Below are 26,938 nucleotides of genomic sequence, written 5' to 3' on the forward strand. Positions count from 1 at the left end.
TAGGTTAGGAAGTGTGGCAATGTCGCCTTTTACGCATACCTTCCACTTCCACTCTATCTAATTTTCTTTGGAATATAGCTACGTGCTCTATGGTGAATTAAAAGTGATTTGCAATCGCGTTCTAGTTATCTTTTGATGGCAGTTTTTATAAGTTGAGTAGTGCCAATATCACTACAAACATGAGTAGTGCATCGCGTAAAGTGAAAAATCCGTTATTGTCGGCGGCTGGTGATGGGTTTGCTTTCGAAAATTACGTTGAAAATTCATTGTTGGTGCCTGTTACACCTGCAGTACTTCGTAATGGTGAGTCAATGAACGAAACACCTGGGCGGGGCTTTCGCAGATTTATATTTGTATAATCATTTTGACACGTGTCAAAATTTGTGAATATTTTCCATAAGAAATCTCCATAATTCTTGGTTCATTTCCTTGGCCACTTTTTATATAGTTGCGAGCAACGTTTCAAACAGCTGTGAATAAATACTGTTCACAGAATGGCAATTGAAGATAACGAATGTTACGTTTTTAGTGTTAATTATCGGAATCATGTTTTTAGCATTATGAGTCACACAAGGCTTATACATGTATGTATCTCTTACTGACAAGATGTGATTGTTAACATTTATTTATATAATCCTGTTTTAACAAGAAATCTGTTTTGTATTCAGTATTCACCAAATGAGATACTATAATTTTTCTGTTCTGTAATAATTGAAATTCTACGTTGAACGTGACGTATATAGAGGTTATGTTCCAAATTTTTTTGTTCCAAAATCTTATTTACGTTCATTCTTTTTTCATTTATCTTTTTGTTTTCAGTTTTTAACTACATAACAACTTATTTACAAATGATTTAAGAATATGTTAAAAAAATTTTATCCTGAAATATACATAAATATAATTTTGGAGCTATCTTTATGCGTCTGTTTGTCTTTGTTAGGTATCCTGTTAAGTACTTACTTAAAAATTTTATAATTAAACACAATGATAATATAATGTCAGTATTGATCGATAGACCTTTATGTACATTTGTTGGCATATGTAATACATATAGAATGTAGTTTGAATATTAATCTACATTGATATAATGAAATCACATATTTGATAGAGAATTAATTTTTATATGTTTTATTAATTTAAATATTAAATTAGAAACTAGTCCTTTCAGCATGTGCAGGCGGTCTTGATCCATACCTTTGCGTATAAGGCAAGTCCAGACTTTTCCTTCTTCGAATGCAATATATTATTAAAATAATAACAAAAATGATGAGGCAAACGGCAAGCAATACTCCCACTGTAATAGCCGCTATCTCTGCCTCTGACAAGTTGTTCCATACTGAAAAGATATTTCATATATTGTTGTTAGAAAAGTCAGTTTTTGTTAATTTCAATGTTTTTTATAACCTTGGCAGTAATGCTCCTATTTGTACATGATAAGTTCAGTTTTATTAAAATATAATGAAAAGTGAGAGTTAAATTAGTTGTACATTGATCAATGAATTAATTTTTATAAGATTCATTTGATGTTTATATTTATTAATGGATCAGTCAAATAATTGTAATTAAAAAATCTGTTAAATATTATGTAAATATTACCTGTAACATCTATTGTGTCAGTGTTATAATTGTCCAACAAATCTATCCCTGTAATTTTAGCTGTCGTATCGCAACATGTAGCAGAGTAATAAAATGTTACAGGATTTCTTGTACCACTAATAAATTTTGTACGCGGATAAATTTCATTAGGCGACGCAATTACACGTTTTAAACCTGTAATGAAAATGTAATATTATTTAATGAAAACAATGCCTATTATTTATAATTGTTTTGACATAAAATTATTCTTGTTTTTTGTTCAACCACTCGATGTAAAATAATATGTTACCTGAATTTATAGAATTTTATTGTGCACATTTAGCATGTTCGTACGATAATTACCAGTATCGTTTAAATATTTATATTTAAAATAACATCTCTTCTGCTGTATAAAGGAGCTGTTATATTAATTACAAGGTTCATGTTTCCAAAATTGTTTAATTATTCATTAATTTTATTAATAAATTCTATGTTTCACACTCGATATAAAAGCGTAATCTATACCTGAATCATAATCCTGAATTGTAATGTCCATACTCCATCGTGATTTGTAGCATCGACCCTTTTCCAATTTTCCGGCGCAGTTGTTATTGAAAGAATATTCGAGCTTTGGTTTCACATCGTCGGTTAACTGCATTTTATTATGGAATATTATACTTGGTATATAGGGTGTTCGGCCACCCCTGGGAAAAATTTTAATGGGAGATTCTGGAGGCCAAAATAAGACGAAAATCAAGAATAACAATTCGTTGATTGAGACTTTGTTAAAAAGTTATTAACGTTTAAAGTCGCGCCTGTAGATAGGCAGCTGCGTGCGCACGATGGTGGTTCTCACCCAGCATGAGAAACTCTACTTCGTGACGTATCGACAGCCTTACAGTTTTCTGAGTGAGGATCACTGTCATGCGTGCGCAGCTGTTCGCAGATTGCCGTTCTACAGGCGGAACTTTAAACGTTAATAACTTTTTAACGAAGCCTCAATCAACAAATTGGTATCCTTGATTTTCGACTTATTTTGGCCTCTGGAATCTCCCATTAAAATTTTTCCCAGGGGTGGCCGAAGATTCTGTACAAAATAATGACTAAACAAAATATTTGGGTATATACAGTGATAGTCATGTATTTAATAAACATATTAATATAAAAACTCGAGTATCGATATATCTTGGTAAATAGAAGTATCTTAGCACCCCATATAAAATCAATTATCAGAGATTCGTCATATTGATTTCCATTCAAGCGCACGTGCATCTAACAAATTATAAAAATTGTTCTTTCAAAGGAAAAACGCCTGTTAACAAAATATTTTATTCGTCGCTTTTTGCTAATTGTTTTAACGAAGGATCGTACCATTTTCAGTTCTATTAACAACAATGTACTATGTTTATCATTACCTTTGATAGCGAACCTTGAACATGCAGGTAAACAGACTTATCTTTGATTTCTGTGCCCTGGATGGATAGCGTAACTGTATTAGCTGTATCCGGTGCAGCATTATCGGGTATAATCAAGTCTACAGCAACATTACTCATTTGCCCTGGATATATCCAAGCACTGGAACAAAGTACGAATAATCGATAGTGTTGCGAAGACAATGCAGCCGTTCATAACAGTCGAGTAACTGTAGTATAGTCGCGGGACCATAACATTGGCGTTTTAAAGTGGCCAGCGCGTTTAGAAACCAAGAGAGAATATATGAATTATTATTATTGGAAAAATCTATGCTGGCACCAAACGGTGTGAAAACATTTCTGAACCAAGAAGTGCAATTAGAAGCGCGTGGGGGGCGAGGTGCAAAGTTCAAGACGGGAAAATCTGATAAGAAGCATGAAAAATTGACCGATCGAAAGTCTTGAAAATAGCGCGGGGGATCCACACATTACGAAGTTACTGTTATAATGTAATTCTACGTAAGCACAATATTTGTATAATTTGTTTGATAAGAATACCGTGTTATGCCGATTTTATAGTTACAAAGCAAGAATAACGTTCTTCTTTGATAAAATATAGTTTCTTAACACAATTACGAATATAGTTTGTTCTTCATTATTTTTAACAACATGAAAAAATTAAAAATTATAGAGATTTTCCAACAGTCGTACAGAACTTACGCTGATAGCTTTGAAACGATTTTGAGTACAATATCCAGGCGGGAAATAATTTATATTATTATATCTTGCAACTTACTACGTGGGTTGTAGGTTGTACACTCTGAAAGGCGTACTCTTCACTCTGAATCCATATCTGACAGGTAAAACGCAGTTATTCGTCGCGTCGAAAACTATTCTGTGTATTGTTCCAGGCGTGGCAATCAAATTCGAATTTCTGTTCAGCTCTATGAGCAGTTTTTTCTCGTCGATATTATTCTCGTAGTTCACCATCTCCTCGGATGATTCTCGATTGTCCAAACTCTCTATTATTTTCATGGACATACTAACGCCGTTTATTGCTGGCCTTTTGTTATCGACATTCTCGCTCGATCCAACCGAAGATCTTGCACGGATTTCTTGCCGGTTCTGAATCGAAAACACGTTAGGTTTTACGACATAAATGGTAATATTACCGTATAATGTGGGAAACATTAATCATTAGTGTATTTTAATACACGTGTTATTATTAAAAGTTATTTAGAAAGTGGACTCATTTTAACGTTTCCGTAAACACAGAGTCACGATAATGAAATAAACTAGAGCGTTTGATAGGGTTTTCCGAGAATAACATCTTCCGTACGGGAAATCTTTTTCTAAATTTATAGATAAGAAGTTATTTTAAACAGCTGTTACTAACGATCCAGTCTGTGTAACGTTTCATGTACGATTTGTTTTGTAACAAGTATCGAAATACATTAAGTAATTCTGTTATATGGTAATGTTAGTACCAATATTTCAGTTACCATCGAGAGGAACGTTGTTTTTTTACCTCCGTTGAAAAAATTCCACCGGAAGAGTGTTTATTGTCACTGGGATAATTCGAAGTAGTTACGTGCCCGTCATCAATCGCAAAAGTAGCCAGTACATTCTCAGTGTTGGAGGATGTGGAGGAATCCTCATCGTCAGAATTCTCCAGCGACGTTTCGTTATTTAAATCTTCTACGAACGATTCATGTTTCAGCGACCTGTATCGATTAATTTTTCTATCATCATCTAGTTCATAGCTGATTGTTGCATTTGAATTTTGTTGTTGTGTTATGATTCCCTAGAAAGATTTACCGAATGTTATTTAATATTACAACGTTTGCACAGTCAATTTACGTACCTTTGACAAATCATCGGCCGTTTTATCGTTGTTCAATTTTATATCATCTCTCATTTCAATATTTTGACGGTATTTCGTAATTGGTACCCTGTTTAAGTTTTCTGCAAATAAAGTTTCCATGTATAGTGGTCGAAATAGTGATAGGTTCATCTCAGTAACATCAGATTTAGTTTTATGATATAAAGGTGAATTTTATTCAATATTTTTTATTTTATTTATTATAATTATACATTTTTATATTAATATTAATAACGAACTTTGCGTTGCAAATAACTGATATTACAATACATATTTTGAATAAATAATGAGCAAATGATTGAGAAGGTAAGAAAAGAATAACTTTAGTACACAAAAATAAACAGAATTTAATATTTAGTAGATTCTCCTTTATTTTGTATCGCCTGAAATATTCTTTTAAACTCTATTAATTTACATCAAGTTTCCAATTCGATTCGAGACCATGCTTGTCGGACGCCATTTTTCAGCTCATTTACGTTCGAATACTGTTTTCCAATGGCATAAATCGTCCCGTTTTGTAAAGTTTTGTTAGAGGGGGCTTTTTTGCTCGTTTTTTTATAAAAAATAGTTCCATTCAAATATGAAACTTCTCGAACACGTCGAGTAGTTATACTCGAGCCTAATTTAGTTTTTATTCGACTTGCATTGAGTTTATTTTTTCGAGCTCCTAGAAAGCTGTCCTGAAGCACCCGTATATTTGTCGCCTAATTTCACGAAATTATTGATAACATGCGAAGATCTTTCAACTTTTATCGCAATTTTTCTGTTCGAATGGTCCATATCCTTTAAAACAATAACCTGGCCCTTTTCAAAATCAGTTAAACGTTTCCCGCGGTCCATTATGCTATAAGGATTTAACCTAACCTAAAATTCAATACAAAGTATTTGGAAATCATAGTTCTGCATTAACATCAGGAAAAGTCTCCAGAATTTGCAGCATTCTTTGAAAATAATACTCTCAATCCAAAATTATTTCGATTTATTAATACTATGATTTGTTACAAATTTTTGAAGAAGTTGCGTTTTATTATTTAGGCTGTCCCAACTCAGTGGTGCAGCATTGTTATGGCATATGTTTGCAGAAAGGTGTGAATTACCGTTTCTGAGAATGTTCATTGAGATAGGAACAGAAAATATACGACTGCGAATAGTGAACCTATAATTATTTTGGTGACTGTAATATGTAACCATGTTACGAGGTCAAATATACTGCTAGAAATAATTTCAAAGTCAACTGAATTTGTTATTTTAAATTCCTTTGATAGGGGAGCATTTCAGAGGTTCCCATTCGTAAATTTCATGTTGATCTTGGAATAATCCCTAAATTTGACACCTACGTCAGTATCAAAGGGGTTTCTCACGAACTGAAATACCGACCTGGTAAAGACCCAATGGTTTGCGTGCGACCTCTTCGTTCAAAGAACGGTGATCTTGGGAACTACAGGCAAACGAATTACTGAAATCGATAAAGTTAGCGAAAGTACAAAAGTTTTTCCCTTACATGGTGTACAGGGTATTGTTAACAATTTTATTTAAAGAAACTATTATAAATTCGCAACCATTAGCTCGGTGTTACCACGAACTTTCATCGATCTCCCTTTTACATTCTTTTAATCCAGATTACTGAACTTAGGAGATAGGAATCCAAGTTCCTTCGATCTTCTCGTTTAGTTCTGCCAAGCAAGATCAAAGAAAAGGCAAAATTGGGACTTACGAACGTCTGTACTAGTCTCCTTCTTCTGGTAGCTCGAATCAGGGAAAATTATTCTTCGTTGGATTCTCAGGATCCTTCTCTTTGCTCAGACGTCCCGAGTCGGGTCCCTGAGACTTCCAGCAAGAAGAGGGTGCAAACTCATGTTTTTATAGAATCGAGTTACCAATGGGCAGACGACTCGGCCCTAAGTCGCTTATCTTCGAATTTTGACTCGTTTTATTTGATAAAATAATTGCTTGGCAGAACTAAACGAGGAGGTCAAAGGAACTTGGATTCCATCTATCTCCTTTCGGGTCTCCACTCGCAGCAACCTCCTCGTGGTGAGACCTGGTAATCGGTGTTACTCACGATGAAAACTTCTTCTTTGTGTGTAACACCGAGCTGATGGCTGCGAATTTAAAATAGTTTCTTTGGATATTAGATAAAATTGTTATTAATAGCAACCTGGTACACCATGTAAGGGAAGAAATATTTTTCTACGTATGCTAACTTTACCGATTTCAGTAATTCGCACCACGTATATGCGATCGACAAAATATTTTCAATCATTATTATACACGTTATGGACTTTTAGACATATCCCACAAATCCTACGCACTTTCGAGAAAAAGATTCTTTATCGAATCTTTAAAACGCCATAACTTTTGAACGCATTGGAGGGTTTTAATGTTTCGACATGCAAATGACGCGTATTTGAGTGAAGAATGTGAAGAAGTTCTAACAATATTGAAACAGTTGTTTCTTGACCCCGTAAAGTGAGAAGAACCTTCATAAAGGTAGTCCAATATTCAAACAGACATAACTCATACAATAGTGAATATATTTCAATGAAACTTTTTCCTGAAGTAGAGTTCATGGGCACCTACAAAGAAGTATTAGACAACTTTGTTACAGGGCATCAAACAATATTACTAAAAATTAAGAACGAATTTTTAAGTAAAATCGACAGGGTCTAAATTTTTCGACGAAAAAAAAATTTCAAATTATTTTGAAAAAATTATTTTCAGTTGGAGGGGTCAATTACGATCATTTTTGGTGAACAGACATATCCTCGAAATCCTCCACATTTTCGAGAAAAAAAATTCTTTATGAAAAATACAATGTCCGACCATGAATGAATGATTCCCTTGAAATTTCATCCGTATGTTTAAAAAATCACAACTCCTGAACGGATTGAAGGATTATAATGTTCCAAGTGGCAAATAATGCGTATTTTGGTGAAGAATATGTAAAAATTCTAAGAATGTTCGAAAGGTTGTTCTTTATCTACGTAAAATGAAAAAACCCCATAAAAATAGTCCAATTTTTAAACAGCCATAACTCATACAATAGTGAATATATTTCAATAAAACTTTTTTCTGTAGGGGGCCAAACAAATTTATTAAAAATGAAAAACGAATTTTTAAGAAAAATCGACAGGGGATAGGGTAGGTGTCCATGAAATTGTCAATAATAGCAACTTTACCGATTTCAATAGTTCTCAAGATCACCGTTCTTTAAACAAAGAGGTCCCCCTGAGTGTCTCACTGTGAAATATAAAATACATATCGTATTATGCCGTCTGTATCATATCCAAGAATCAAATACCTCTATTTTTAACATAAAATTTCGGGGTCTTTAACACGAAATAGGAAAAGAAAACACGATCGGAAGAGACACAGTGTACCGGAGCACGTACTATCAAAATTTAATGCGTACTCCGAAAAAGTTCATTGCACTTCGATAAACATTGACAATCGTTCAAAAAAATACGGTTTCGAGATAAACCGCGTGGTGTTTTCGACATCCGCCACGCTCTCAATAATATTTGTCGGATTTCTTTGCCGGAACTTTGCCCGTATATTTTCGCATAGTTGAACTTGTTGCTGAGATCCGCAAAGAGAAACGGAAGACGCGGTTATTAATAAATAGCATAAGCACCAAATCCGTGCAACGGTTAGGAAAATATTTACAATTTCACCAGCGATCCCGTTTGTATTGCCGTGTTCGTAATGGCTCGTTACGCAGTGTTTTCTGCGTATTCTAATCAGATGAAACGATAAAAATTAGCGAATCTCGTTTCTTCCTGAACTCGGCGTGCGTCAACCGAATGCGCTAGCTGGCGAGCAAAGGGCAGCTTGTCCGCGTCTTGCACAATCCGTTGCGTATCTCTCGGCCAGAAAACGACGGCTGGTTTGCTGGTTGTCAGATGACGCGTTTCAGGCGAGTTTCGCATACGACGCATCGCGGGACCGAGCGTAAGCAACTCCGCGGCCGTCAGTCGTACGCTCGACGGTGCTGGTACTTACTGCTGGACTCGACTTTATTGTTAGACTCGAGGTTTCCGCGAACGGTCGCGCGTCTCGTCTCGTTTCCGCGCGTCCTAAAACGTTCGCCGAGCAACCATTCAAAATTGTGCCAGTGGCTGTGTTTTAATTAAGGCCAGTGGAACGTGTCAACAACGGTAAGCTGATTAGCCGCGACGGCCACGCGTCGTGTGATTTCATCGATCGTTTTATCCCGCACGATAACAACCGAATAACTGAGAAATTAGATAACGAAATTATCCTTTTATTCACTCAGCGTAAACAGTCGCGGTACGATGGATCTTTTGCTTGGTTTTGTTTTCTTTTTTGCAACGCTTCGATGATCAATTTTATTACGAAGAATGGTCACTCACCGTTCGATCGAGGATCCGGAAAGAACAGATCGTCCCTCGTTTCGCGGTGTGCTTTTTCAGCCAGACCCTCCAGCGTGAAGTGGTATTTTGTATTGTCCTCCCCTACGAGGTTCATCCGCCACTCGCCAGGTGGCGCGTTGCGCGCGTCGATTTTCATTCCGTCCGCGCCACCCCTACGCGTCCAAGATATCACTGTTTCGAGCCACGTTGCGTCTGTTAATTACAATACGCGGTCACGCCAGTTACTCGCGGGAGCATTCTCTCGATGGTAAAAATACGGGACGCGTCCTCCGGGAGCTAACGTTTTCTTCGAGGAACATGCAACGAACGTCGCGCGGCCATTCCAGGGACGAGAGTTTCATTCGCGTGAGAACGATCGGTAGTGGGCACGGACGATCGCGATTTTTCGTGCCGAATGCCGCGCCTGAATTTCTATTAGCGCGAAGATAATCGCTTGGTGCAATGCAACGAGTGTGCAGTTTAGATTGTTCGAGACGACGACGCGGTCGATACCATCAGCGGTACGTAAAGGTTCTGCTAGACTGCTCGCGGAACAGTGCAAACCAGGCATGTCGTGCTTATTTGAACCGCCAATTTGCACTTTCCTACCATGTCGCAGATCGATCTAAAATTATTTCGAAACGGTCGAGAATATTTTGAAGGCCGTTTTCTGTGTCAAGTGTCGCGTCAACGATGCTCGTTTCACCGCCATATTGTAAACAAATGTGAACGATTAAAAGGAATAATTTCCGCAAAAATAATCAAAAGGATACAATCGTTATGGGAAGGCGTAGATACACGTATTAGATTATACTATAAGTTAGTGCTGAGTTTTCTATTATTTGTAACTCAAATTTTGTTTTATGAAAAATAAAATCCCTTCGCGTTTCACAACTTTTCTTTTTGCAGTAAATTAGGTTCATCTTATTATTAATATCCGTTATTTTTCTTTTATTCATCCTAATTGATTTCTCTCAAGAAACTTAATAAAAAAACGTAGTTTCATGGTATGATCTCTAATAGCGCCAATAACAATTTTTCTAATTGAAAAAATTGCAATTTTTTTGCGAAATTATTGTTCATTTATTAAAATGCCATCAAATTTTGGAAAATGATTTAATAGTATAACGTCTTTAATAATTTTGCTAGTTAAAAAAATTCAAATTTCTTCGAAAAATAAATATGCAACAAAATTTTGGAAAATGATTAAAAATATATCAGCTTAACAATAGAAATTCAATATTTAGTCGAATCCTCAATATATTTAACAGCTTGGAACACTTTTTTAGTGCATCGAATCTGTTAATTTGTGTAACGTTTTTAATCGAATTTGCGACCATCCTTTCTCGATGCTTTTTTTAAGGTCCACGAACGTTTAAGCATTGCCTCCTTCGTTAAAAATGAATGTCCAGAAAAGCAGTGAAACGTTTTACGTAAATTTGCTTGGCCAGAGTACGCCAAGAAACGTATTTGGCTTGCTACTTAATCGCGACAACGAAAATTTTCCGTTGCAACGTTCGCGCGACGGTTTTCTTTTGACGCAACGACGACGTGCAATTACGTATCTATGTGAAATAAATGTGCACCTCGCCGGACAATGAACACGGACGCGTAACTACAGCGGTATTAATTCACGTGCCAGGGTACGTTTCGAGAGACGAAAATTATTTTTAGTGTACGTTACAGAACGAGAACGTGTGTGTACACTCCCAAACAAAATAAACGTGTGTGCTCATCTTTAATTTCGCGCGTTTCGATCGAGATATTGCATGCTATTACCTTACTGCGAACTTTGACACAAAATGATAGCTCACTAAGGATTACTTTAATTATAACAAACTAATGATCAATGGCACTACCTTTATTTTCGATTACTTCGATCGCTGGTACAGATTTTTAATTTAAATTTGAATTTGTGCTAAATTATTTTACTCTTTTTGTATACATTTCTTTAATTCATGTATATCTTCGAATTGCCTTTCTTCTGCATATTCCTCAGCGGTTTTTCATCATTCAAAAACCCGACTGTTTTTGTAAAATACTGTTCTATAATTTTTACTGTCTAATTAAATTTTTAAAATCCAAATTAAGCTTTCTGAGTTTTTGTATATTACTTTTTGACTCATTTTAATTTCCTTTGCAATTTTCGTAATTAGAATTCATCGCTTTAAGATTCGAATATTTATGTAAAATACTCTTCTATAATTTTTGCTGTGTGCACAGCAGCATTATCCTGCTGAATCTGATTAAATTTTTCAAATCCAAATTAAGCTTTCTGAGCAATTTTGTTTTTCTGTTGCACAAGAATTACTCGCTTTTCGCGGTTAGATCAATACCTGTGACTGATTTTAATTTCCTTTTCTATTTTTCGCAGTAAATTTATTTTTAATAAAGCGAAGCAGAACCGATAGAATACCGAAGAAAGTATCAACGAACCCTTAGCGAGCTATGCCCACCCTTTCGCCTGAAGTCAGCCATGTTATGGTTTCATATTCGTACGACGTATTGTTTACCCGTTCGATCAGAATTTTCGAGCCATCTCGATCGCAACGGTTAAAATCAAAGACAGCACACGGTTGTTGTCTTTTTGTTTGGGAGTGTAGTATCGAAACACGCGGCGCAAGGTTCAGCCTTCACCTCCGCGTAAACGGATTTAGAATCCGTGGATTGATTGGTTAATTAATTTAGGACCGGTTTTCTAGCGTCTAACGAAAAGCAAAGGGAAACTTACTCGTTGGTATCCGAAGCACTGCTTTCGATATATTCCCATCTACGTTCACGATAATTCGATTTATCCTGCCGTCGACGATGAATTTCGTTTCCGTGGCTTCGCTCAAGTTACATTTCTCCACCACTTTTATCTGGAAAAGAGTCGATTCGATTCGTTTGATTGGTATTTAATAACTACGAAACGAGATCGAGAGTATAATTATACCGACAGGCGTTCGAAATTTAGGTTTGCTGGCTCCTTCGGATTCTCTTTTGTTTTCTTTGTTACTTTGTATATTCGCGTGGAGTTCCTTTTTTATATAATTCGTATCGGTTTCCGTTTCAGCGATTTCGCAATCGAGGTCAAGGTAAATCTAAAATTATAAACAAGATTACGAATATTCTTGGTACGATAGGCACAATGTATAACGAATTATACCTGACATTTTCTGGGAACGTTGTTTGAATTTTGTTCGTTGGTCCACCTTACTTCTGGCATGGTCAATTGCAAGTGACCTTTCGGTAGGGGATTATCTGAAATATTTCCTCAGATTTAACTTGATTTATCTTACGCTCTGTTTAATAGTGGTTCTCGTTAAAATTCTTTTTCTTAAGGGAAGTTTTAATTCATGATATTCAATTTAAAATCGTTCTATGAGCATACATATACAACGTGGCAGAATTGCAGGCTTATCTGTTGATAGGTGATTCAAAGATCAATGAAGATCAATGGCGGCATGCACATAATACATGTACGTAATTAAAGTTTATATAATGCTTTACATTATTAGTTCTAATATTTTCTTACCAAGTGAGTCGGTGCTATTACTCGACCAAAAGATGTTGATGTATTGAAAATTATCCTCATCCACGTTGCTACCCCGTCCGATGCAATACCTTTAGAATAAATTACGATATTACTATTTTAAGAACAGTTTTATTAAGGGGGGAGACTCATGCAAAATGGTAAAACGAGAAGTGATATTTGACTATTTTTTTACAACATAAGAGTTTGATGAAACTTTCCGTCACTTTCCACATATACAAATATTTTTCTTTTTCGTTATGTTCTATCGATTTTGGATGAAATAATAAATGTTATTCCTTATGTCGAAGGCGTTGAAAAAATCGAACATTTTGATTATAATAGCAATACGGGTCCTATGAGCTAAAATTATCCTTAAAAATTTAAACTTTTCGAAGATACATGGCTTTAAACACAAAAAAAATGATTCTTGCAATAAATTTCTAATTTAATTATACAAAAAACATAGTTTAAATAATTATTATTATGAAGAATGTTAGTTCATACGATGCGTAGTATTATTATGAACAAAATTTCGTTTGATTTTTTATTCTAGATTAAAGGAAAAAAATGCTAGATCAACGTCGTCGATATAAGGAATAACATTTATTATTTCATCCAAAGTCGATAAAACATAACGAAAAATTTATAATTGTATCTTGAAATGCTAAAGAATATATGTGGAAAGTGGCGAAAAGTTTTATCAAATTCTTATGCTGGAAAAAAATTGTCAAATATCACTTCTCGTTTTACCATTTTACATGAGTCCCTCACCTTAAGGGAGGATTCTCGTGTAATAGGTCTAAATATTTTGTATATTTGATCCCTTTTAAGGATATAAGAAGATATGTACTTTCAAATTGCAGACATATTTTTCTTTTATAAATTCTTCTTATTATTTGTTTAAATATTAACTATACTAATAAATTACGATATTACTATTATAAGAACAATTTTATCAAGGGAGGATTCTCGTGTAATAGGTCTAGAAGTATATTTATGAACTTTTCTTTTTCAAACTATTTTCAATATTTGATCCTTTTTAGAGGTATGAGAATATACTTTCAAATTGCAGAACAATTTTGTTTTATAGATTCTTTTTATTATTTGCTTAAATACTAACTATACTAATAAATTACGATATTACTATTATAAGAACAATTTTATCAAGGGAGGATTCTCGTGTAATAGGTCTAGAAGTATATTTATAAATTTTTCTTTTTCAAACTGTTTTCAATATTTGATCCCTTTTAGAAGTATAAGAATATGCTCTCAAATTGCAGACAAATTTTTTTTCATTCCTCTCATTATTTCCATAACCCCTTAACGCCCATATTTTCCGGGTTATCCAAGAATGATCAGTTTTCTTTATTGGATTTGTTTCTAAAAATGCGGTTTTTGTTAATTACAATGTATCTAACGTATAATTTGAAAGAAAACATTATCATCCCTTAAACCGTTAGATTAAACAAATATCGTTTTTCAAAGCAGTCAGACTCGGGCATGAATGTTAAGTGGTTAAATATTAACCGTATTAACAAAATCTGTAATCCAAGAGTACTAGAAACTATTTGATCAATTTCGCGAGCTATCACGCGTCTTTGTCGCAAATAATTCACCTGGAACATTCGTCCGTGGGGAAAAGTACAGTTCCCTGGTCGGTGGATTGTTTGGATTTCTCGAAAAATCTCGTGAACCGATTCCCGATCGGCGCGATCCAATAAGGCAGTTCCGTTTGGAACTCGAAATTCGTTCGTCGCGTCTCGTCGTTCGTCTCTACGTTCTGCCTGAGGATTTTCAGATTGGCTGTCAGGTCTTCCTCGAGGATCGTGACGGAATCCACCGTGGTCGCGGCAACAAAAATCGTCGCCCACGTAACGTACGCTAAGTAACACATCGCGGAACAACGAAGACACACTCGCGTTTCCATGATGCGTGTCACAGGGATATTCTTGACGGAAGGACTGGCCGTAAAAATCGACCGGTTACTTATAAAGCCTCGGTTTCTGATCGTTTACAGAAGGGTTAGGTGTCCCGTGGTTATGTTCACGATAACATGAGAGCGAGCAAAGTAAATCTAGGCGTAAACGCGGCCCGTTGCACAATCGCAGGTGTTTGATGTGCATGCGTGTACAGGATGTGTATCTCGTATAGAAATCGGTAATTCGAAGTCATACAGGATGCCCACGTAAGAAACGATACGTCGTATCTTTTTTACCGGGCATTATCTTCGTCATTGGGACTTGCGTTAATTGTATCCTGTTAAATATTTACAGTTTCTGAACGATCCAATCGGGACTTGGTCTATTGGACATTTTCTAGTTAATACGTGGCGGTTAATACATGGCGACGAGCACGGTAGAAGTTCATTTTTCTCATCTGCTACCAAGCAAAACGTTAGCTACAGTTGTACGAACAAACTCGTTTTGCAAATGAGTACATTTACGTGGTCGTAATCGTTACTGAAATAGCAGCAAGAGTAATATTAAAAAATGATGAATTATGGAAATTTAAACATATCGATGTTTTCCATTTTATAAATAGAGTTGTTAAATGACTGCAAGCAAAGCAAATGAAAATAATTTACGGTTTCGAAAGATTTCAAGGATCCTGCATGATTTGAAAAATTCTTAAATGAGTATTATTAAGGGGGCCAGGCAGTCAGAAAATCGATTTTGAAAAAGCAATTTTTATTTTCGAATTTAATACTAGTTAGAAATTAAATGCCAAAGAGAAATAAGTATTTTGGGGGATGAAAATGTCGAACGCGGAAGTCGGAGGTGTTTGTATACATTGAATCTCAATATGAACCTGTAAATATTTATGACAAGCTTTTTACCTTAAAATCTCCATTTTCCGTGTTTAATGCGCTATTTTCATAATTTTGAATTTTTTTAATATTTAAATAGGTTCAGTGCAAATTCGATTGGCTTTATCTGAAGATGAGAAATCACTGCAAAATAAAAATAATTTCTATTTATTTAAGTGCTCGTTACGTGGTTGTTTGACAACATTTTACGAAAAAATTTGCATTCGTATACATTTTAAGCTACCAAAACATAAAAGTGAAACGCGTAGAAGTGAAATTATTTATACCTAATCGTTTTTTTTAAATAAGCCCTTAGAAAAAGGCTCAATCTGTTTGTCTGGCCCCCTTAATTCTTTTTATAATTAATAAAATTACAATAATGTTTGTTATTCTTACTTTCTAACCAAAGTCTTCGTAAGTGGTTTCAAAGTTCATAAATATTGTAATCGGTGACAGATGTAAATTTTTGATACTGAATGTATCGTATCTTTTAGATATCGTGTTAACTAGAACCTTCTTTTTACTTATTGAATGACACTGGTATATTGCTTCTATTATAAGATACTGGAAGTTAAAAGTCAATGCAATTATCGTTGAAGAAAAAAACAAATCATATTACTGTTTAAAAATGACACGATTGGCGTCATGTTTTTGATGCTGTTTACTAGTCATGATGCATCATTAACTGCTTCCGCTGAAAAACAAAATGAGTTCAAACCGAGAATGATGTATTAGTATTTAATAAAAGAAAAGGAGAAATTAATGTAACGAACAATAAGAAAAAGTTTAATGGGACATGAGTGTTTAGCGTTCAGAAGAAATTATTACAACATTGTTAGATCCAATGATCCAACAGACAACATAATGAAATTGAACTGGATCCGGATATTGTATCCGGACCGCATGATACCAAATTTTGTTTATTACAAGATTTTTGTTGGCCTAGCAACCGATTAAACAACTGAATACATATCGTCAAATTGTTTCGATATTTTCATGTTCTTAAAATGCAATTCATTCTCAATTAAGCTGCCGCTAATTAATCGGATCGTTAGTTATCTCATACAGACATTCTTGCTGCATTCTTGCTGTATACGTATCAGTGTTTATTTATTTAAATTTGTAATTAGTTTTTTATTTTCTTTCATTCATCCGTGATTTGTTTTTAAATAATATAGTCTACTCTAAACATGTCCAACAAGAACTTAATATGTATGATAAGTAGCGGCGAAGATAAAGAACAGGATTTTAAATCAATGTCAAATTTCATTATCTTATAATTCGTTATCTTTATATATATATATATATATGTATAAATTAATACATATAACGATCGTGTGTAAGACGAGTAAGTGTAACCCTAAGGGGAAGCAGTAAAGTGGATACAATACAATACATATAACGATCGTCAGCGAATTTCAGTGACTGTCACGCTAATAATAGTGATGGTGAGTTAAAATAGCACAGATTCTTACTCAACCCATTAAGTCTCAAGTCTATAATTATCTATTTCACATAGAAGTGTACAAAAAGAAATATAAAATAATAAAAAGTTTTTGGATTTTAAAGTGTCGCTATCATCTTCTTCACATTCGATTTTAAGGTCTTCACATTGTATCAGAGCCATTGCTAAATATGATCACGATTTTGTCAGTATCAATAAAATACGTAAACAGAGGCTACCACCACTTTTCACAAAGAAAAATTATATGTTTTTGGATTTTAAAGTGTCGCTATCATCTTCTTCACATTCGATTTTAAGGTCTTCACATTGTATCAGAGCCATAGCTAAATATGATCATGATTTTATTAGGATCTGCAAATATCAATAAAATTCGTAAACAGAGACCACCACTTTTCACAAAGAAAAATTATATGTTTTTGGATTTTAAAGTGTCGCTATCATTTTCTTCACATTCGATTTTAAGGTCTTCACATTGTATCAGAGCCATAGCTAAATATGATCATGATTTTATTAGGATCTGTGAATATCAATCGTAAACAGAGGCTACTACCACTTTTCACACCAACTGTTCTGTGGCGCTGCTGGCTGAGGGTAGGATCTCGGGAGAATTTTAGTGATATGTAGGAAATTAATTTCATTTTGGGGAATCACTCTCTGTAAGCTTCGAACCGTATCTGTTTCAATGGATCGTATAAAAATTTTAGACGAAAATTTTCGTTGTTTTCAGATGCTGAACCGGACAACTTCGTGGGCCAGAAATCAGTCGATTCGCGTACCTCGACTCCACCGGTGAATGCGGACAGTAAAGACACCGAATTCACACCTATACCTCTGATCCCCGAGGGCGCTAAAGCTACAGAGAACCAACCGGCGAAGCAAGGCTACTTCACTTCGATTCTCTCCTCTCTGCCAAATTTATCATTGTCGACGATTACGGGCGATTCTCCGGGAACGCAGGCGACCAGGGAATTCGAAAGCGTAACCGGCGTAGAAAATCAAAATCCTTACGTGCCTTCGTACGATAGCCGCGATACGTTAAAAGATACACCGTCGCCAGTAATTCCTAGTTTTCACGAACCCCGGCGTACGAATTTTTTGGGATCCGGCGAGGTCCAGCCCGGAAACACTCTGAATTTACCAACCCCACCGCAACCAACTTTGCCGCCAACAATTCCTGCCTCGACCGATGGTAAATATTTATTCGTAATTTTTTTAAACTTCGAACGATGGAGGGTCTTGTAATAAAATATATTCTGGTTTATTTTTAATGCGATTTTATTGCAATCTTGATGTCTGTATTACGGTTATTTTTTAGTCTTATAACCTTCAACCCCTTAACTCCTCTTAATATGCTCTTTGTAGACAATCGTTTGTAAAAATAATTGTTTCGATTTTAATTTCATTATATTGAAAACGAAAACACAGGAAACTTGTGTAGCCTAGAAACGAGTCCAATGAAGGAAATTGATTAGCTTTGGGGTTTAAGGGGTTAATTATTAGTTACACTTAAAATTTACGGTGGTTGGGAAGTATAAATGAAGTTGATCTTGAGATGTCTTTTAACTCCCCCACTCGGGGCTTAATATGCTTACATTGTTGGCTGTTATTTACTATTAAATGAGTAAAATTAAAAAGAATAATAATATTCGATGTAATTAGGAGGCCTGACTTTGAACAAAATTGAATTTTGAATTTTTTATTTTATATTCAGTGCTTATTGAGCATTGTCTTGTCAGTTGGGCAAAGGTTCTATTATTGAGTTCTTTTTAGTGCACGTGGCCTTGCATCTACCTCAAATAATAACGTTACCATAATTATATATGACGGTACCAAGATAATCAAACGTTTACATTTAAGTAGTTTAAAAAATGTTTTTTCATCCTGAACAATTAACAAAAATAACATGTTTTGTGAAATTTATCTAAGATCGTTATATTTTATCACTAATTTGTTTAAATAGTATACTTTGAACAGTTGAATTATTCATGCCACTTTCAGAATTAATAATATATTCTAGTCGATGACTTACAATAACAAAAATGACTAACGAATCTTATTCGGGAAACAACTTTCAAAAAATAACAAATTTCTATATTTCTAGAACAGTATTATTTCTTTTATAATTACTTTTTCAATGAATTTTTATTCACTTAAGAGGAATAAGTTAGCGCAAGAAATTTGACAAGAGCTTGTTGAGAATTTGACGAACAAAAATTTACAACATTACTCTGAATCGCTTGAACCTGGATCCATAATAATTACAGAATGTAATACCAACTGGCTCAATACTAACCAGAATTAAAAGAAAAATAATTATTTCATTCTAAAGGAAAACGCTCGATCATCTTATTGCATACAGTCTCGTGCAGAGTTGTGCGTTATTCGAATAAATCTCTGTCTAAATAATCAGGTAATAATTCATCGTGAAAATGATCGTTATGTATTCCCAGTCATCGACAGGAACGAATAAATTTTTATACGCGTAAAATTTGATTCAAACAATAATTCAATTGCATAACGTGAATGGATGAATAAATTTGTTCGTTACGTATGCATTAATACTATTCATGGCCATGTGTTTCTGCTTTCAATGATTGCAATAATAATAGATTCACTATTCCTATTCATATGTATATTGCATTGCCATCTACATAGTCAAAAATCTGGGATAATAGAGGTTTCGATTATGCGTTTTACGTAAATGAAATCAATGAAGAACGAATATAAAATGAGACAGTATCATTCAGCATATGAACATAGATAGATACAAGCGTTACTATAGATAGATTCACTATTCGTATTCGTATGTATATTGCATTGTTATCTACATAGTCAAAAATCTGGGATAATAGAGGTTTCGATTATGCGTTTTACGTAAATGAAATCATTGAAGAACGAATTTAAAATGAGACTGTATCATTAAGCATATGAACATAGATAGATACAAGCGTTACTATGTAGATAGATTCACTATTCGTATTCGTATGTATATTGCATTATCACCTACATTGTCGAAAATCTGGGATAATAGAGGTTTCGATTATGCGTTTTACGTAAATGAAATCATTGAAGAACGAATTTAAAATGAGACTGTATCATTAAGCATATGAACATAGATAGATACAAGCGTTACTATGTAGATTGATTCATTATTCGTATTCATATGTATATTGCATTATCTACATTGTCGAAAATCGGGGATAACAGAGGATTCGATTATACGTTTTACGTATGTAAATGAAATCATCGAAGAACGAATATAATAAAGGGATGTTAAAGAATGAATAATAAAAATGAGACCGTATCATTAAGCAGATGAATACGAGCGATACAACAACACCAAGAAACTAATTTCGAACGCATTCAATATTTAATATGTTGATTTCCTATTTTTCCAGGATCCATTTCGTATCGACTCGGCAATCAAAGACGTCTCAAGTATGCACTGCCGCCCGATTTGACAACGAGTGCACCGAAACCGTTTCCAGCCCCCGCGGTTCCACCGTTATTCGCTCCGCAAAGTGTTCCAACGTCGACCATTTTCAATCCAAACGAGCACGTTGTCTCAGCGCCGAGCCAGCAGCCGATCGAAGCTCCGATTTCTACGAATCCACCGTCGTTGCAGCACTCAACGCCAGAGCAACTGTCCCAGGCTAACTCTCTGCAAGAATCCATCAGATCCAGTCCAACGACGACAGTTGCTCACAGCTTGTCCGTCACGCCTCGAAGCGTGACGCCTCAAAGTCAGAACTCGGCCCAAGAGAGCATCCATTTTCCTGGAAAGCCTGCATTTCCCAAGTCGTCGTCCCGACCGATCCCTTCTCAAGTCCCGGAGCCAGCCACCCCTCAAAACACACCAGCGAACATTTCGTTCTCCGGCTTCGACTTGTACGCGAATCATCGAGACTTCCTGACGACCCACGACTCTGGAAAACAGCCTGCCACCGCGGATAATACCGCCTCGAATCAACCAGACTTGCGGATATTCAAAGAGAGCGTAGCCGCGCCTGTAGAAACGAAAACCAATCCAACGTTCGCTCCAATTTCTGCGGTTCAGGTCACGGAAAAATTGGAGCACCTGCTCGCCGAATTGAAAGAGGACTCGCCTGAGATAAAGTCTCAAGGGAATATAATAGAAACTCAGGCTGTCGAAGCTTCAACGGATAGAAAGTCGAACGATTTATCAAAATCCGACTCGTTGACTGATGTGATTCTCAATCAAGAGGATTCTGTACAGTCACGTCCAACGAGTGTTTCACAAGAACCGCAAGCAACCTGTGAGAATATCAACGAATCGCAAAGTCATGATTTGCCGTCATATGTGCCATCCTTCCAACAGTATTTCCAGACACAGCCTCTCGCGTCAGGTTTCGATTTCTTTGAGAAGCCACCAGCAGGGGAGAAATCGAATCTGAGCTACGTTTCGGAGGGAATTGCACACGCACAGAGTGTACGCTCGCCCCAGCACAAAGAAACCATCGACAATACGCATGTCGATTTAGCCAGCGCATTTTCGACGAACGATTTGCAACAACCACCACCGAGCGTCCCGTTCGATATTAGCTTCGGTAGTCACCCAGTGTCTGCGCCTCAAGTGTCGTGGCAGGCTATTGAAAATCCACGCACAGAGACTGTGGGCGTAACATGTAGCGAGTCGGTTCAATCAGAACCACCGCCTTTGTTTTATAATCCGGCGCAATTTAAAAACGATTTCCTCAATCCGTCGCCTGCGAGGCGTCCGTTCGTGCAACCACCGACGAGTCAACCTCAACAATATTTCGAGAATCTGTCCGGATCGTTGCAAGTGCAGGACATAGCGGCTGGAATTAATAATATATTCCTTCCCACGTCACCGGTAACCACGCTTGTACCTGAACCGACGGGTTTGGCTACTCTGAGTCCGGTTCAAATGTCAATTAACTCGCAAACTGGCCGCTCGACCACAGATACCGTGCCTCTCAGTTTTCAAAACTTGGTAAGCTATGGAAACACCAAAATATTTCAACTTTACGATGATTGTGAAATAATTGAAAATCGAAAAGAGTAAGCAGTTTGGGAAATGCTTCTCTTGAGAAGCAACTTTTAGTTTTAGCATTAAATATATCAAATTGACTCCTTAACGAAGTTATTTTCTCGCATACTGTTAATTTACATCACTTAATTAAACGTCATGAGTTTGCATGCAGAATAATGCATTAATAATCATTTTAGAGCATCATTAAATTTACGTATTTAAATTATACAGGGTGTTTGCTCATCTCTGGATAAAATTTTAATGGAAGATTCTGAGAAGATCATGAATACTAATTTGTTAATTTCTTACATGATTGTAAATAATTAAAATTTTTTAATTTTGTCGACAAATTTATCTACACACTCGAATTTTTTTCTCGAAAGTGGGTAGGATTTCGGGGGTATGCATATTCACCAAAAATGATTGCAATTGACCCCCGTAACCGAAAATAATTTTTTCAGGACGATCTGAAATTTTCTTTTTCGTCGAAAAATTTTGGCACTTGTCGATTTTTAGTAATTTTGTTTGACACCCTACAGAAAAGTTGTCTAATACTTTTCTGCTTCAGAAAAAAGTTTCATTGAAATATATTCACTATTCTAGGAGTTATGGCTATTTGAAAATTCGACCATTTTTATGGGGTTTTTCTTACTTTACGGGGTCAAGGAACAACTTTTTTAATGTTAGAATTTCTACATATTTATTCTACATATGTATTATTAATATTTATCGTTTTGCAATCAATTTCAGGCGATTGGTTCCACAGATAAACGTATGCAGTACAGAGCGGTGTACCACCATTGGTTCTATCGCAAAGAGGTGGAACATAAAGTGTTATGGCTTCCATTTTCCATGCAAGATAGCTTACGCTTGGAAGAAGTGCATAATTCCCCTGAAATTACACCCGAAACTACAGTCGCCACGGATGGCGGTCGTTACGATGTTGACATTTTACGACGCCAGAGGACCTCTGTTTATTGGAGCGGGGTATCGACGGAAGTGAGACGGTGCTCTTGGTTCTTCAAAGGACCCACAGAATCCAAGTATATCCCTTACGATGAAAGCACGGCCGTAAAACTCGAGGAAGAGTATAAACATGCGTGTCTCACGAACATGTGGAACCGAAGAATCGACTTGAACAATGGAGAGTACATAATCTTCCACAGTGCCACGGTTCAAATTCATTACTCGATACCCAGCTCTCCAGAATTGGCAGCGTCGTGGGGCAACAGCTCGGTAAATGTCTTTTAATCACTGATAAGTTAAACGAAATAATTCAGTTTTACGATACAAACACGTTCAAAAATTTGTTGCATCGTTAAACAAAGCCGCTTGGACTTATTTTCTCCAAATATAGTAATGCCTTTTTAGAGGTCGTTGACCGAGGATCGAGCCGCGACAGTTAGAGAGGGGGTGTATGAATGACTTTCACGTTCAAATCAGAAACACGTTTCCACTCGCAAAGTTTGAATTTGATTTAGAAACTGTCGAATTTTTATTTGGCTTAAATAAGTGTGACGTTACAGAGTATTGGTATTTTTATTTCATAATACGCGTATGGTACTGTTGGAAATGTTCAATCGTAATTTGTACAGGGTTCAGAGGACAGTACATATTTACAGGGTGCTGGTAGTAGACCTCGGGTGCTAAAAAGGGGTCTCGATGAATTTCACATCGAAGATGGCGAGCCCGAGAAAGTGGATCATCTTCTGTTCCTCGTTCACGGTATAGGAAGCGTTTGCGACTTAAAATTCCGGACTGTGGAGGAAGTTGGTACGGTTTAAATTACTTAACAGATTTTTGAGAAATTATGTAAACACGAGCACTCTTCATGAGATATAAATTTTTTAAAGAAATCACACAAATTCGAGATTTTTTTGAAGAAAACCAGTCGAAGTAATATTTTTTCCCCAGAAATGTTTCAAGTGGCGGTAGTAATAAAAGTTGCACAATTACAGTCGATGAATTCCGAAATATATCGCTGCAGTTGGTCCAGTCGCATTATCGGAGTGCAAGCGAACAAAGGGTTGTAAATAGGATAGAGGTTCTACCAATTTCTTGGCACACGACGCTTCATTCCGAGGACACTGGAATCGATAAGAAATTACGAGCTATCACTTTGGAGAGCATACCTAAGTTACGACACTTCACCAACGACACGTTGCTGGACATACTTTTCTATACTAGCCCGGTGTACTGCCAAACTATAATGCAAACAGTTGGAAGCGAGATGAGCAGGCTATACGCTCTTTTCAAAGAAAGGAACCCGGATTTCAACGGGGGTATATACCTCGGTGGCCATTCGTTAGGTAGCTTGATTTTATTCGATCTTCTGTGCCATCAGAAACCATTACCGGACGACAAATCGAATATTAACGATGCTGAAGCTAACGAAGAACAGGTAAGCAAATCCATTTACTTATTTTGTCATGAATGATGATATCGATTCAGAAAAGATTACATTACTACCATGACCAGTCAAATGACCAGTCTTTCTTTAATACTGATTGTGAATTAAAATCACTTTGAATAATTTTAATTTAACACTTTGACTGCCACGTCACCCATATGTGGGTGACAGGATTTACCACTATGATACTAGAAAAATTAATTCTCAAGTTAAGACGCCGAGGGAAATAAATTTGGATGGAATTTGTGAATTTTAACAAGGTTACGAAAATAAGTACCGAAACAAATTTTAGATTATGTAGCTTACAATGGTGTAAAATCAAAATTTTAATCTTGCAGAATATTATATAGTTTTCATCTGGCAGTGAACGTGTTAACGTGTGTCTGTTTGGTCACGTGAAAATAAAGGAATTGATCATAAAAAAAATAATATTAATATTGTGTAATATTGATATTTACATTATGTAGAATGGCATTTTCTTTTTATTTCAGAAGGAGGAAGATACCGATCCTTCCAAGACATTACCTAATCGCGTTCTAAAGAGACGTCTTAGTAAAAAAATAAGTTACGTGATAGGTGCTGCTGGAACGGGCCAGCCTTATATACATTATCCGCAATTGAATTTTCACCCACGTGCCTTTTTCGCTCTTGGTAGCCCAATTGGTATGTTCGTCACAGTCCGGGGTATCGATATGCTCGGTGAAGATTTTCTGTTACCAACGTGCCCAGCTTTCTTCAATATATTTCATCCATTCGACCCTGTAGCCTACAGAGTCGAGAGTCTCATTAATCCGGAAGCTTGCAAATATCGACCAATGTTGATTCCACACCACAAAGGACGAAAGAGAATGCATTTAGGTAAGTGATTGATTAAATATATTGTTTTTTAAAAGTCTAAAATACTTCTATCGAATGACGTTGATTGTCTTGTCTGCCTTCTTGGTAATCTAATAGAGCCTGTGGACCTTTTCTCAGGATAACGTTCTAAAATATTGGTTAAATCGAATCGACTGAAACGTGTTCGCAAAATGTTCAGTTTACTGCGTAGAATCAATTCATTTGGGCGATTTCTTTTGCATTGTAGAATTGAAAGAAACAATGGCGCGCGTCGGCGCGGATCTGAAACAGAAGATATTGGATTCCGTCAGAAGTACATGGAATTCTGTGTATCAGTTGGCTGTGTTTCATAAACCGGATAATAGTGTATTAGAACGTGAAATTGACAAGGTTGTCGAAGAGCAATTGCAACAGACGCCAACCGTCCCGGAGCAACAAAGTAACGACGATGGCGGCGCTGATTTTAAAGTGGGCAGGTTAAATGGTGGACGAAGGATAGATTATGTTCTACAGGAAGCACCGTTCGAATACATCAACGAGTATATTTTTGCCTTGACAAGTCACGTCTGTTACTGGTTAGTACCATTCTTTAAATTATATTAAATGTAATTAGAAGCACTGGACATTTTGTACATTGACTATTGTAAGAGTCTCCAGAATATGTTGTCAAAGCTGTAGATTACAAACGTACTCATTTGTTTAGGGAATCCGAGGATACAATGCTGATGATTTTAAAAGAGATATACGGTTCCACGGGTATTCAGACCGATGCACAGCTTCCTCAACAGACATTGTCGATAGAACGACTGTCACCTTCTCCCTCATCGATATCGTTGGCATCGACGTCTACTAAAAACGACGCAGTGTCGACCATACCTGTTGTTGGGATCGATCCAATTACACCTATATTAGAGAAGCCTGTCGGACCTCCACCGAAAAGTGGATTTGTTAAGAAGTCATGATCAACGAAGAATCGTTTGAATTTTTTGAAAATGTAGTGAAATCAAAATTCGAAGTGACGGTGAGAAACTAATCACGGCCGATCGGGGTGATGCTGGCATTATACCTGACATTGATAAAAGTCACGATTCACGTGGACACTGAAATTCAATTATTTCCTTTGCACGAAAGTCACGCTGGAGTACCGGTACCGACGAGTCTGCTATAGAGTACCAAAATTCTGCTTGAACGGATTGTTTTCCCGTGTGATTTGAACGGTGAGTGATTAACATTACTTTGAAAATCGGCCTACGTACACTATACGTATTCGATGCACAAATTAGCTAAAAATCGTACCGCGCGACGGAAAACTAAAATCAGTTGCAATAATTCAATTTGTATATGGAGAACGGAAATTTTATAACGTTGAATTACGGGTTTTATTAACTCAATGGGTACTCGCGTTACGCGCCTACGTACGTGGTACCTGTTGTTCGAACGGAAATTTAGCGAGCAAGAGTGAGACTTTGTAATACGAGTGAAAACGATAAAACTTAACCATATTGTTTATTGTAAATATATATGATTTATAAATGAATATCAATCAAATAGGATATAAAAATGTTTTCAATATATGTTTGCATTATGAGAATTTAAACGTGCGTTCTCAGATGTGCAAGACACTTAATAAAATACTGTATTCTTTTA

General features: G+C 36.0%; 2 protein-coding genes across 8 annotated transcripts; one reads left to right on the forward strand and one right to left on the reverse strand.

The window, feature by feature from the left end:
* The first annotated feature begins 148 nt into the window (after positions 1–148).
* On the forward strand, positions 149–26,938 carry LOC122397510 (SEC23-interacting protein). Of its 2 annotated transcripts, none has more exons than XM_043396698.1 (9): positions 149–303; positions 17,758–18,219; positions 20,429–22,005; positions 22,795–23,280; positions 23,640–23,817; positions 24,003–24,445; positions 24,946–25,312; positions 25,539–25,866; positions 25,995–26,938. In XM_043396698.1, exons 1-9 carry the CDS (start codon positions 180–182, stop codon positions 26,251–26,253), a joined length of 4,224 nt encoding a protein of 1,407 aa, XP_043252633.1. In that variant the 5' UTR covers positions 149–179; the 3' UTR covers positions 26,254–26,938. The 2 variants fall into 2 exon arrangements, with proteins under 2 accessions (XP_043252633.1, XP_043252635.1); XM_043396700.1 differs by having other exon boundaries at positions 23,667–23,817.
* Positions 1,074–17,538, reverse strand: LOC122397511. 6 transcript variants are annotated; one of them, XM_043396704.1, is made up of 11 exons: positions 14,376–17,538; positions 12,760–12,848; positions 11,974–12,485; positions 9,243–9,455; positions 4,852–4,952; positions 4,516–4,791; positions 3,784–4,112; positions 2,991–3,150; positions 2,101–2,227; positions 1,597–1,770; positions 1,074–1,336 (listed from the first exon to the last, which is right to left on the reverse strand). In XM_043396704.1, exons 4-11 carry the CDS (start codon positions 9,397–9,399, stop codon positions 1,149–1,151), a joined length of 1,512 nt encoding a protein of 503 aa, XP_043252639.1. In that variant the 5' UTR covers positions 9,400–9,455; positions 11,974–12,485; positions 12,760–12,848; positions 14,376–17,538; the 3' UTR covers positions 1,074–1,148. The 6 variants fall into 6 exon arrangements, with proteins under 6 accessions (XP_043252639.1, XP_043252638.1, XP_043252637.1 ...); XM_043396703.1 differs by having other exon boundaries at positions 11,974–12,325; positions 12,391–12,485; positions 12,760–17,538; XM_043396702.1 differs by having other exon boundaries at positions 11,974–12,848.

The sequence above is a fragment of the Colletes gigas genome, unplaced genomic scaffold (assembly GCF_013123115.1).
Source record: "Colletes gigas isolate AHSC1104 unplaced genomic scaffold, ASM1312311v1 Colletes_gigas_Sc00009, whole genome shotgun sequence".
Classification (NCBI taxonomy): domain Eukaryota; kingdom Metazoa; phylum Arthropoda; class Insecta; order Hymenoptera; family Colletidae; genus Colletes; species Colletes gigas.